Source organism: Sinohyriopsis cumingii, chromosome 15, assembly GCF_028554795.1.
Source record: "Sinohyriopsis cumingii isolate HCF-2022 chromosome 15, ASM2855479v2, whole genome shotgun sequence".
Classification (NCBI taxonomy): domain Eukaryota; kingdom Metazoa; phylum Mollusca; class Bivalvia; order Unionida; family Unionidae; genus Sinohyriopsis; species Sinohyriopsis cumingii.
The window spans coordinates 83,654,800-83,669,694 of record NC_142975.1 but is presented as its reverse complement, the minus strand read 5'-3'; the positions used below and the strand labels follow the sequence as shown (position 1 = coordinate 83,669,694).

The 14,895-nt window shown below is 35.9% G+C and overlaps 1 protein-coding gene across 1 annotated transcript; it reads left to right on the top strand.

The window, feature by feature from the left end:
• Nucleotides 1–2,930: 2,930 nt before the first annotated feature.
• LOC149782216 (uncharacterized) lies at nt 2,931–6,937 on the top strand. Its single transcript, XM_089933607.1, has 2 exons — nt 2,931–3,987; nt 5,465–6,937. Exons 1-2 carry the CDS (start codon nt 3,073–3,075, stop codon nt 6,194–6,196), a joined length of 1,647 nt encoding a protein of 548 aa, XP_089789733.1. The 5' UTR covers nt 2,931–3,072; the 3' UTR covers nt 6,197–6,937.
• Nucleotides 6,938–14,895: the final 7,958 nt, after the last annotated feature.

The following is a 14,895-nucleotide window of genomic DNA, read 5'->3' as shown; positions in this document are numbered from 1 at the left end:
TTCCACTCAAGGCGATCTTATGTTGACCCAAGTTTAGTGCATATCCACCATTGTAAAAGTCCATAGAATTGGATAATTTTCGTCTGGAGGTTTCTTGGTGACAATTAAGGTGCAGATCATTCAATAATCAGGATCAAATAGAGTTTGGTTAAATAAAATTAGTGTTAAATTTTAAAAGAAAGATTTATATTTAATTTGAAATGAGTTAATACACATAAGTGACCTATCTGACTTGTACTATAGACCTTGTTTCTTCTCTGCTTCTTCTTCCTCTCATTTTCTTCTTGCCTGTTCTTCTCGATGTTGAATTAGCAAGGCTTGTTCTGCTTCTTTCTGTTGTTGCAAAATTTCTCCGATTCTTCTTTCTGCCTCTGTTTAAAATCCTCGACGTGATGTAAGGAAGGAAAAGGTGGTGAAGTTACTGGTACCCAAACAAATTCTTGTGAAGAGAGAGAGAAAATTCACTAACTCCCTATTATAATCATTCTCTTTTGGAAGTATCACTGTGGTTATTTTGTTAGCCGCTGCTATGCCATCAATACTTGTATCCACTGCCGGTGCACCCAATTCACCGTATTCTTTCTTTCCGTCATGTTCCAACTCTGTCGCATCGATTCACTGCGCACAGACGCTAGCGCACCTATATAGTGTATGTAACGTCACAGGTAGCTCTCTTCTGACTGGAAGAGTGATTGCGCTGTGACTGAATTTTGTAAAGCGTGTCTGGAGTGGTGAAAGAGGTCAATCCGTTTCGATACGCTCTTGAACTATAAATAACCGCGACTCCCTTCATTCCATTCACCTGTTCTCACGACAAGACGCGGACTAAAGTAGAGTCGTCTACCCTCATATCTTCGATACAGTTCAACCGGGACTGTCCGTTGTATGCGAAATCATCATGGGCTATCACAAATATGACATATAGGGCCATTTGGAAACGAAGGATTTATGTGGAGAGCAAGGCTGTCTGAAGTGAGTCTTAATCTACGGTCCGGATGTCAGATGAAGTTTGAGGAAGAGAAGAAGACTTGTGCCATGTTCCCTATGTTAACTGAGTGTTGTTAACAAAATCAAAAGGCTCTATTGAGGACCACTCCATTATCTCGATAAGATGTCTACTCTCTTGTCCAATTGTTTTTTCTTTCTTATGTATTCGTGTTTGTTTGTTTGTGTCCATGTCTTTCTACGTCTCTGAAGTCTTTGTCCATATATAATCCTTGTCACTAGACAATCCCAAACATGTTCTATTCAAGTCCCCTTGTCCCTATACTGACCCAAAACATTTTCATTTTTCCCTCAATTGACCCATTCCACATGTTAAATTCCCCTATACAGGCCCTTGTTAAATTCTCATTGTCCCCCAAGTACATCTTCTAAAGACCCATGTTAAATTTCCAAGTAGATCTTCACTTTTAATATGGAAGTATACGTGTCTGCACGGCGCCCCCCATTACTACTTATGTTGGGACGAACGCCTCGAATTTAGGTGGCGCAGAAAAAGCATGACCAATTAACATCATCGGCTTCTCAATGACTTTGAAAGGGGACTGTATCATTTAAGCAAGATTTAGAATATCATTCCGTTTGCATTGCCTACCATTAATACAATATATAATGAGATATCTCTTCTTTTCATTAATCTTTATATATTGCGGATGACAGAATTCTACATCGAATGACTGATGACTGACATGCCATGACTGGTTGTATCATTTGCCTTTAACTGAATTAACATAAGGCCGTTGATATGTAATACTGTCGTGCGAAACTATCAAAATGCAAATAAACACAGACATAAAATTGTATGACAATTATAGTGAGAATAAAGAAATTAGATGGTAGCAGTATATTTCAGGTTACTATATTAAAAAGTGTCCAAAAAAACCACAAAAAAAAACATACGTAACTCTACCTTCCAATGCACATTTACGCAATCTGCAGTTTATTTCATACCCTCATTTTAATTAGCCTAAATTCAAAATGACTTAGCACAAAACATATGTTACATACTCTGCACTAGTGTTGTGTTGAATATAATTCTAAATTATATTAAACAAACACAAGCAGAGTTCTTTTATGACAATATTTTGCAAACGTTTGCTTTCTGACAACTTGAGATATTTAACTTGGATACCCCACCACCTTGCTTTCTTCCAAATCTACATGCATTTATGTATGTATGTATGTATGTACGTACGCACGCACGCACGCACGCACTCACGCACGTACGTACGTACGTACGTACGTATGTATGTATGTATGTATGTATGTATGTATGTATATTTTATGATTGCACGTGAGTGTCAGACTCTGTAGTCATTATATCCACGTTGCATTTTTATTTTATTAATTTTATTAATGATGACAACATCTAAAATCGGTTGACTCTGTCTGTGTGTGTGTGTGCGTGTCTGTGTGTGTGTGATTAAGATTTTTAACGTAGCTTTGACAATTTTAGTCATATCGCAACGATGTATGCAGCGTGCTAATACCCTTTTTATAAGTCTTTGATAGGTCAGTTAGGCCACCGGAACGGTCATATGAATGAGGTGATTATTATTGTCAATAGTTGTAGTAGAGTTGTATAGGTAGTAGTAGTACCTTTATCATGGCACAGAAACTGTATATTTCATTCCCCACACGGATAACAAAATTATAGCTATATCTTTTTCCTAAAAGAACTGAAAGCCACACATAAAACTAAAAATGGAAATACAGACATACTATTCATGTTATATGTTGGTCATTTAGAGCTTTGGTTATTTTGTTACTCCGGTATAAAATTTGTGCACTTAGGTGTTGATTTAGTTTACGTTATCCCCTCATTTGTTCCCCTCTTCAAATATACTAATTTATGGCCGAATCTATCGTCAACGAGATAAGCGTGCATATATTTATACCGGGAAGGAGGTGTGTCCTAATTGTACCTTCACACAACAACTCGTTTATTCAGGATATAACCAGATCTTGCTAGAATAACAATTGCTGGAACTTGAACATGCTGTACAAATTCTGGATTACTGAGACGCATACAGTTAAAACAAAAACAGTCACAGTCTGGTGTACAAGAAAATGTTATCGAAAAGCTACATTACCACCTTAAGACAGACATCTGTACCATACAAAACAATTCCCGATTCTTTAAAACAGTGGGCTGAGGAAGCACCAAATGCACAGGCTTTCGTTTTTCTTTCAACAGATTTTAAGAAAGAAAGTGTAACATGGAAAGAGTTAAACGAGAGATCGCGAGATTTTGGAAAGAGATTGATACAGTTTGGTGTCAAAAGTGGAGATATAATCGCACTCAGTATTCCAAATCGTCCGGAATGGTTGTACTCGGCGTTTGGATCGGTGATAGCCGGAGCTATTCCGATATCTATAAGGTTTTCATTTGCTGATGGAAGTGACGTTTTAGCGATATTAACTACGCTGAAGAAATGTTCGACCCTTATTCTGGATCCTTGTCCCGATAGTAGAAACTGGGGTATTTTGAAAACCTTCATTGATTCATTTTCTCCAGATGGATCTGTGAAGTCAACGAAGATCCCGTCTTTGCAACGCTTGTTGTTTCTATCCCAACCTGAAAGCAACGACAAAATTCTGCTTTTGGATGACTTTCTTAACAAGGGGATTTCAAAAATTGATCTCCCTAAGATAGAGCCAGAAAACATTGCCTTTCTCATTCAGACTTCAGGGACTACAGGAGTGCCAAAAGCCGTTGCTCATACACATCGCTCTCTTATGTCCGCTGGTTTGCACTGGGCTTCATTTTTTACTCACAAGGACAAATATTACTGTGACAGAGGTTTTGGCTGGACCGGCGGATTCCCGTATAACATTCTCATATCGGGAGAAACGAGATTGACGATATCCAACATGGCGGATATAGAAGAAGCGGCGGAGTTTATTCTGGATGTTTTTCGTCGAGAGAAGTGTAATATTTTGACAGCTCTCCCACCTACCATTCATTTAATGCTTTCCAAAAAGGTATCCATTCTTTTATTTATAGAATGTAGACAATATGTTTGTCTATCAAGGACACACACACATCATACACACCACTTATCTTCCCTTAAATTTGATTAATGGACGGAATTTTTTACACATTTTAGTAAAATATTTTTTTTTAATTATATATATATATATATATATATATATATATATATATATATATATATATATATATATATATATATATATAAAATATAATTGCTGTATATGACACTCAAATGTAATGAAATAAATCCATTTTTTTATGTCTTGAATATTCGCATTTTAAGGTTGATTTAATTATTCACCTACCTTTAGAAATAATCCGGTTTGGTGTCTCATCTTAGAATTCTATATGCTACTTCATCTTTCTCTGTATGATTTTTGCTCCCCTTTCATTTTTGACTTCAAGGTTGCCAAGCTGTGACACTCTTAAAGGGCCATCTAGCTAAAGAACCAATCCTAACCGGTCCCTATGATGACCGAAAATGAGTTGTGGTTTGATACGTTTTACCAGTTTTTAAATTAGAAACTACCTTCTGATCATTGAACTCCGTCCGTCCCAGCTGTAGTAGCATAATCTGAATTTTAGTAGACACCTTGGATACATATATATATATATATATATATATATATATATATATATATATATATATATATATATATATATATATATATACCGTGGAGAGTGATCACTGGCCCTGGGGAATGAAGCATCCGGGACTCCCCTAGTTCTTCTATTAACAGAAGTTTTCTTTTATAACCCCGGTTGCCATCTTCCTCTTGTTGATGTTTTTATGCTTATTTGGTACGTGGATCTGTTAAGATGAAATTAGGACTGTAGCAAGGGTAAATTCTAGAACATGCATTTGGCTAAATGCCCCATCTGACAAAAAAGCACTCACTTTTTTATGTCTGAAAGCTCTGGATCAGCAGTTCTTTGTCTTGTCCATTTGCTGTTCATTGACTGGCCATAGAATTCAACATTCTCCAAATCCTAAATGTCTGTTCACAAGAACCGAAAAAGTATTGCCACACATGTGCTATTCAGTAGATTGAACAGCTATAAGGATAACCCATTATTAACGAACTGACTATGATAACTTGTAATGACGTACATGAAACTGTAGTTCTGCCAATAGTTATTGCACCAGTTAAACGACCCACAGACAGCACGTGCATACTATTATTAGACTGTCAAATCCCTGTTATAAGCTATTTCCATCCCACTGACAAACAGTTGTATTAGATGAACATGAAAATAATGGTAGCACAATTTTTAAATTTGAAATAGAAACATCACAGAATAAACAATTTGCCGAGTAGTCAAACTTTAATGAATTTGTTGAAAAGTTTACATTTATTCTGTTCGTTTCAAATGTGTTCAGTGTATGGGCGGCAAAGGTACATTAAACAGTCTTTAAACCTAGTCTATTTCGATCATTCTTCTGAGATAATGCTGTCTTTCCTTCAGGGACAGGATGATCTCCAACTGGAGACAATCGTCACGGCGGGACAACCATTGTCTGGGCATGCCTCAACTGTTGTAGGGCCTTTGTGTCGGCGACTGACACTCTTCTATGCAGGGACGGAAACCTTTTTGGTGTCTGCCAAAGTCATTGACGAAACCAATATCGACGACCCGTATTCGAGCGGAAGACCTCTGGAAGGGGTTGAAATAAAAGTAGTAAACGATTCAGACGAAATAGTGCCGATAGGGGTTCAAGGAGAAGTTTACGTTCGCTCATCAAGTGTATTTCTGAAATACTACAATGATGAAGAGAAAACGAACAATGTAAAACATCAAGATGGTTGGTACAAAACTGACGATGTAGGCTTTATCAATGAAGCAGGTGAGATCATTATACTTGGCCGGAAGTCAGACATGATGATCTCAGGTGGGTTGAATGTGATGCCATCTGTCATTGAAAAAATATTGAAAACCCATCCAGGTGTGCTGGATGTCTGTGTCGTACCAATTCCTGATTTCGTTATGTTCCAAGTAGTGTGCGCATGCGTGATTCCCTTCACTTCCGCCAACAAGACCGAGCTAGAGGATTCCCTTAGAAAGTTTCCTCCGGCTCATTTGCTCGATGTGATTCCTAAATACTATGTCTTCGTTGATTCCTTTCCGCAAGCAAGCACTGGAAAGATTGACAGAAAAGCCTTATCAATCAGAGCTAAGGAACAATTGGGAATCATGTGAAAGAGAAAATTTGCACCAACGAAGAAACCGAAAGAAAATCAGTACTTGGACTTTGTATGTATGTATATATGATTCCTTCACTTCTCCTTCGAAGGAGATTCCTATCAGTTGTTTTCATTATTACATAATTGTAACAGGAACATTATAGTGACATTAATTGAATTAATTGATAAACAATACACTAGACATGTAATATATATATATATATATATATATATATATATATATATATATATATATATATATATATATAGAAAACGAGAAATGTTGACTCCACTATTGCATTTAAAAAATGGAATATCTAAATAAGTACAACCGTCAACATATGTGTCTGCAGAAATATTAGAACTGATAAATGTTTTCGCTTGGCATGTGCGTGAAATTCTTGAAACATTTGTATGCATGTGTGCATTCTAAAATTTTCCTTCAGTATTAGAGTATGCACAAAAGTATATCTTGTATCATTTATATAAACAGACAGGTATACAGTACAAACATGATTCTCAATATGTTAAAACTAAGAGTGAAAACCACTTGTTTTCTTAATTAGCTGGAATAGCAACACGTTAGGCATCATAAACTAGCAACAGTTTCATTTTTCTGCCTTAGTTGTTCGTCAGTCTTCAAAGCTATTTTACATTGAAAACTAGTTAGGGACTGTTTTGTTCAACTGCACAGCATATTTTTATATCAGTCCGTTGCTTGGTAATTTGAAAATAAACGTGGAATAACACAATCCTACTTCATGTTGTAATTTTGAATTACAAAGTTCGATCAGTTGTTCCAGTAATAATGAAACAACACTCAGGCACTACTTTGTTCGTCCGAAGTGGTCATGTGACTCTAGGGTCTTTGGATTGATTATTTGACTGTTTCAAAAAGAACATCTCGTCATGGGGCTATCACCAGGCTGCATCAAAGCTGAATATTGCAAAATATGACGGATTAATATTATATTGTAAACCAACTTACTCCAAACACAGTAACTTAATCAAACAAATATGTAATTTCACGTGTTGTTGAAAGATGATATTAAAGTTACAACAAGGTATGCATCACGTGAAATTCACTTGTCAAATCGACAGTAGTTCCAGTTACAGTACCAAAATGAAACATGGTGTCTGGGCGAAGTCGCACCCAATAGCTTCCTCATTTTTTGTGAAACTCTCTGGTAGCCTAGTTCACCTCGGATGCGAGAGTTGCAGGATCGAACACGGGGGGGGGGAGGGTGATACCAACGACTTATAAAAACGGTACTAGCAGCTGCCTCGATAAGCGCTCAGCATTAAGAAGTTAGTTTTAGGACTGGTCGACCTGGTGTCAGGATAATGCGACTCGGTGGGACAAGATGCTACATGCTATATGATGCCCCAGTGCTAGACATCACTATAAACTGTCACAAGGCAGACATCGATATGACTAAAATTGTTAAAGCTACGTTTAAAATCTGAATCACACACACACACACACACTCACACATGAATTTAAGTTTTGCGCAACTGTAAGCTGGTATATTATGTCTATATAATAGATAAATGTAGTACAATCTCGTGCGTGCACTACTGGATATATATATGATGTTGCCAGTGCGCAGATAAATTTCTCCATTTTGCTTACCGCGACACAGTATTATCAGTTCAAAGTTCTGCCCTTTGGTCTCAGCATCAACCCTAGGGCTATTCCAGTATTACAAATTGCGTCGTCATCCTGTTCCTATCGACGTCACCTACAATGAGGGCAGCGTACCTGGACAGGCAGGAACGATCTCCTCTATATTTTAGATTATCCAGGTACTTTACCAAACTGAGAATAGTTCGACTTCCGTCTATACCAGAATTTAGTCTAAGTATAGAGTTTTTAACCAATCAGAATCTGGTGCGACTTCCTCGTGTTCGCGTAATTAAAATCTTGGAGCTAGTCGTGTCCGTTTCCAACAGTACTTGGATTTCAGCGAGAGAGTTTTAACTACTTATTCTAAGTTATCCTGCACCAGCAGACCTATTGGAATATATGCAGGAGTTTTAACACAGAACAACTTCCCTATCACGAAGAACATACGTGATAAAGGTGGATTTATGTTCGCGTTTTGTAGCAAGGATAAAAAGGCGATGGATATGTATACTTCTAGGCACACAGAAAGAAATGATTGAAAAACGTATACAGCATAAAACAAAAAAAATATGTGGTTATAGTTCCCTTTAGAAAATGACATCTTTGCAGAGTACATTTGTTTCAGCGGTCGACAAACTCGTTATCTAAATGGTCATGCATCACTCATCAGCCTAGAACATGATTTTCGCAAATTGGCTTCAATGATTTGTTCTTGGGCAAGAAACGTTTCAGTACTTTTCTAAGTACGTTTTAAACCAATAAAGAGAAGAAGAAACACTTATTTCTATAATTCATGGCAAATAATTTTTGCAACTTTAAACGCACTTTAACCATTAAATTTAAAATTGAATATTCTTTCCTGACTTGGAATTGTTATTATTATCATTATAATTATTATTAGTAGTAGTAGTAGTGGTAGTAGTAGTATCATTACCATATTATCTCACGGAATAAGTTTTAAATTCTTTGTTTTTGTCATTTCGACATCTTTTATTTGTCTACTAGTTCAAATTCTGTAATTATTTCCCTCTTTTTACTGATAGTACCTTTGTCAATGGTGAATTTGTATGTCCCTCTTTCTCAGATGGCACTCTTTTCTGTGTTCTCTCAAATTTTACATGTTTTCTTCTCCGAGTTTGATGCTGATTGCTGTCTGGTAAATTTTACATTCAGGTTGCTTCACCTTGTAACATGTAACACATGCTTTATTATACATTGGTTATTCTATATTGTTTTGATTTAAAGCAATTTCTTAACAACGATGTTCCAAAAATTGATTTTTTTTAAGCTAGAGCCAGAAAACATTGCCTTTCTCATTCACACTTCGGGGACTACAGGAGTGGCAAAGGCGGTTACGCATTCATATCGCGTTCTTAAGTTTCTTGGTTTGCAATGGGCATCATTTTGTACTCACGAAGACAAACATTACAGTGGTAGGAGTTTTGGCTGGACCGGAGGATTCATGTGCAACATTCTCAAAATGGGGGAGTCGAGACTGACGAGATCCAACATGGCAGCTCAAGCAGATGCGGCGGAGTTTATTCTGGACGTCGTTCGACGCGAGAAGTGTACCAGTTTAACAGCTCTACCATCTGTCCTGCATTATATCCATTCCAAGAAGGTATCCAATCTTTAATTTACAGAATGTAGACCATCTGTTCGTATACAAAGGACATGCACATACTGCTTACCTTCCCTGGGTGTAAATAAATGCATTTGATTATTGGACTGAAAGTTTACACATTTTGTTAGAGAATCATCATTTTCTCATACTTTATATAAATGTAATCTGATGAAAATAGCAAAACCGCACTTATTTCATCACTTTCTTGCTATTTAAGGGTCTGCATACAGCGGTAACCAGATCAAACAAGTGGTCAATGCTCTACGAAAATGGCCTCCGGTCACATTGTTAATATTCATTTACAAGTGTTGCTGTATATTATAATCAAATTTACATAAATAAATGCATATTTTATGCTTTAAAAATTCAAATTTTAAGGTTGATTTCATGATTCGGGTTCTACTAGAAATAATTCGGTCTGGTATCTCAACTTAAAATTATATATGCCATTTAATCATTATCTTTTTTACTTTGGCTCCCCTTCCATCATTATTTTTAAGGTTGCCAGATGTTGTGATACTCTTTATTAAGGTCCACCTATCTATGGGACCAATCCTAACCGGTCTCCAGGGTGACAACAAAATAATGGGGTTTGGTTTGACATGTTTTACAAATTTTAAAATTAGCAAGTATCTCTGAACTTTTAACACCTAGTTGGTCCCAGCTGAAGTAGCATAATTTGATTTGCGTAGGCATCGATGCGATATATAAAACATCCATTTATTTTCATACATACATTGAAAGAGAAAAGAATCTTCATTCACTGGATTTAAAACAAATTCTTATGTAAAATAATGGCGATAGAGTTGATAATTATTAAGTTTTTTGACTGATACAGAGGCCAAATTCCCATGGACATCAATGATAGATGGAGCTTACAAAATACATTTTGGTTTCCTTTGTCAACGTACAAATAAGAATAACAAACAGGTTGATACCTCATTCTGTATGAACCAATAGCAAACAGAATATATTCACATTCCTATTATAGACAGATATATACTCTTCTGATTTTATATATATCTATATATATATATATATATATATATATATATATATATATATATATATATATATATATATATATATATATATATATATATATATTCCGAAATGTTTTCCACTCTTTTACAGAAAAGGAATGTGGGTATAATATGTCTATTGCGTCTATTGTTTGTTCAAACATAATAATAATTCATCGTGTCGGGCTTGGCAGTATAGAAGCATATACTTGGCTATGTCTGCAACTAATGTTTATCAAAGTTTTCAGTTATACTCACCCTCGGACGAAATTGGACACATCGTTAAATAAGCGAAGTTTACAAAAGAATGTTTTTATTAGGCAAGTTTTTCCGAGTTTCTGGACAGCAAATGGTTCAAGATCAGCATGGCCATTTACATAACATAAAAAGTTGATTCTAGTTTAGATCTCCACAGTGGCACAGAGCATGATTACTCGCGTGTTTATGTATATTTAATTTTCATTGTTTGCTCTTCTTTTAGTTTTTTTTTAATATTTCATTATATGTCGTGGACAACATTGTATAGCTTCTGACTTAGTACGATTATATTGTTTAATGTATACTTTGTGTAATTTATAAGATTTCATCTTATGTCCTTTTTTATATTTAACTAATAGTAAAGAGAAAGCTTTATTGCATACGTTTTTTTTTTCTTCTTCTTTATGATGGAAAAGTGTTATGTACGTTTCATTTGCATCGTTTATGAGTGTTTGTTTTTATTTCATTATATGTTGTCGGTAACCAACATTGTTTCTAGTTGCTGACCTTGTCCAAAACCAGCTACGATTTCGAAACACCTTATTTTTTTCTCTGAGTGACGATCATTATCTTAAGCTGAGTCAAGGACATTGTATTTTATATAGTTGTTTTTCGACTATTCGTCTTATGGTAACAAAATTTATAATCCTTCTGGATCAATGAACTTTAGGTCCTTATCCGGAATTTCGTTTTGCGTCTTAGTTTGTCATATAACTAACTTTTTTCTGAAAGTATGTTATTCGTGCTTTAATATCTTGGCAGAATCAATTGTGTTATGTTGTGTTCAGTAATTCATTTGGGTTGGATTGCTTTCTTCAAATTATTTAATCCACGTGATTTTTCTCAGGATGTATAGAGTGCTCATAAAAATTAATATTCTTGGGCAGAGACATTCACTGGGGTTTACAGTGAGTTCAAACCTGGAATTATATTAATGTGATTCAACAAAAGACTGTTCGTATAACACCACAATACAGGCCACCAGAGGATATCAACATCTTCTTAATTTTGCTTACTTTGGATTTCCACTAAAGTTTATTCAGAACTTCAAGGATTTATGTTTGTAATTCTAGGATTATTTGGGATTTAATTCGAAATACTGTAAGTTTCTTTTTAATTTTCACTTTGTACTCCAAGGAAATAAACTATTTGTTGAATTTTACGAAGCTTGTTTCTTTTCACTCGTTCTATTATTTATTTTAGGACCATCGGGTTGTAACAAGGTATAAGTCTCCAAGCTTGTGTTTCACAAGAACACGGTATATGTCTTTAACCAAAGCAATGCTCTCACATTTGTGTATCGGGAAATAAAAAAATAACCTATTTTGATTTATCAACAGATCCTTCAACTGACCACAGTCCAAGATTCCTTATTGTTGTCTTTGCAGGTGAACGCGGGTCGAGACCTATAATCTTTCATGCAGCTTTTCTTTGACATACTTATAGGTCAAATATCTGTGACTGAGTCAAGTTTGACCAAAATTATTCGCATCCATACATCATAGCAGACCAAACAATATTTGACCAGATTTTAGCAGTACTAACTGAATTCCTACCATCCTTTCCTAAGACAATTACAACAAGGGAATATAATACTGAACTTCCTTTATCACCTGCACCATTCACTGTAGCAGTTACTGTATTAGAATTTTCAGAGGAGATAATCGCCCCATCATTTTTTCTTGACGAAACAATATGAATCTGCTTATGGACGTGTTTTCTTGCAGGATTCTTGTATTAGAAAATATGACAATATTGCTTTTCTCCGCATCTCCACTTGGATACATAGTCATTGAAGTTTCGAAGCAAATTAGACATGACATTCAGTGATAAGGATAACAGGGTTGTGTCATCAGCTAGATGAACCACATGGGATGCTTAAGGTACCAGCTTGTATTCAACATGATCATTCCAAAAACGATATTAGGTCATTCATCATGACAAAGAATAGCCACGCTGATAACGTTCTTCTTTATCCTACCCCTTAGTTTACTGTGCATGGTTTCGAATGTTTTCCGTTGAGGAGAAAATAATTATGAATTAATCTCCACAGTTTTCCTTTAACACTAAGAAAGAATAGTTTATAGAGAGGCCATCATGTCATACTGCATTGAAGCCCAGTGCAGTCCAAGAATGTTCCATATACGTTTGAGTGACCTACAACATGGTGGGCGCTGCCTCTTTTAAAATAAAGGCTTCAGTAATGATTCCACAATTGTTTCAAAATCCCTGTTGTAAGATGAGTGGAAAATTGATCTTTCACTAAATTGATTAAGTATTTTCAACAGTATTTTTCAAATGCGTTTCGAAAATCGAGAATGACTGAGATGTCCCTGTAGTTATGCATATCAAGTTTATATTTTTCCCACATGGAAAGATAGATATAACAATTACACTTTTATATAGTCGGGATACGTTTCCAAGGAGATGATGCCATTGACGTTTCCAAGAAGATGATGCCAAAGGATATATGGCACAAAATTTAACTAATTCAGCAATCATTTCTTCCATTCTCTAATACTTTTCACGCATGTTTTCGACCGTGACGAGCATCGCTTGCTCTAAAAGTAGTAACGTTTTCGACTTTCGACCAATAGCCGTTACACGTTGTGCTTTTTTTTTTTAATTTTAAAAATCGATTACTGACCTGTTAGGCTTAGGAGGAGACATTACCTCCATATCGAACAATAGCACCGATAATTGATTATTATTCTACTGTGTCAGCATATTTATGTGACTTGCTAATGTTGCAACGTTTCTCATTGTTAACATTCCAAATAGGTATTTACCTATTTTATCAATGAAGGGCACAATTTATCTCCATGGCACATTTTAAAGTTGGAAAGCACCTTTCTGAATTAATTATTCAATAATAAGATTGTTGTATTATACTGTACATTCATTGTAAGACGTATTGGATCTAGCTGTGAAAGAATACCATTTATGTAGCTACGTTTGACATCTCTGTGACAATATTCGATAAATTCAACTGAACAATTCCGTGAGAGTCTGGTGTAAAAGTGTGAATCCACTTATAGACTGAACCATACAATAGTGAGAGAGGATAAAGATAACTCATAGTTCAAATTGTTTTTGTTCTGATACTGCGGACCCTGAATTCAGAGTTTAAAAGAAACACAATCCTACGAACCGAATCCATATTCCATCCGTACCTTAAAGAGAAAGAAGAGATCTAAGAGATTTGGCGCCAGAAAGAAGCAAAAGAAAAAGAAGGTATGAGGAAAGAATGAAATGGAGGAGGATGTGACTATAATTATCTCTCCCATATACGAAGGAATTTCGTATTGAATTTAATGATGAAATATTCGACTTAGTCGTTTGCCACGTGTATTCGATTGTGTGCGTGTTCTGTGAAATGTTTCTTTTAATGCCTAAGAAACATTCTCCGTTGGTTGCCATGATGGCTAGGATCCATCGGTCCACTTAACCAGATAATGTTTCTTTCCAGAAATCCATTTAGATTTCAAACGTTTATCAACTGAATCCCATTCCGTACTGTTGTCAGTTAGTGCGTGACCATTGTTCGTTTGATCATGTCGTGGCTGAGTCGACTGAGGGACTGTGTTAGCTGCATGTGGTGTCGGCGGTCGATAATCCCTAGGATCTTTATAATATTTAAGCCTGTTGGCGTGTACAAGTGATTTCATTTCTTTATTGTCGGAATAACGGCGTAATCTGTAGGTGTTTTTCTGACCTAATTGAGTGATGTAATACGGACCCTCCCATCGGCGATAAAGCTTTCTTGATAACCCTACCGGTATGTGTGAGATTTGTAGGTGTACATAATCTCCAACGCGAAAGGACGGTTCCTTCGCTTTCTGGTCAAATCTCTGTTTCGTTGAGTCTTGCGTTTCGCGGGTGTTTGCTTTAGCTAATTCCTGAACTATTTTTAATCATTGAATTAACTGATCTATGTATTGTTGTGATTGTTTCTGGACAGTCTCTCGAAGTGTAAGAGACATAACTAAAGGTAAAGTCATTTCCTTACCAAAGACTATGTAATAGGGCGAATAACCAGTTGAGTTGACAGCTGGACTCATTCGGAATGCCATCATTATGCTGGGCAATAGTGACGGCCAATCATCTTGTTGTTTACTACAGTACGCAAGAAGCGATTGATTGATGGTACTGTTCAAACGTTAGCACACGGAATTAGTTTGAGG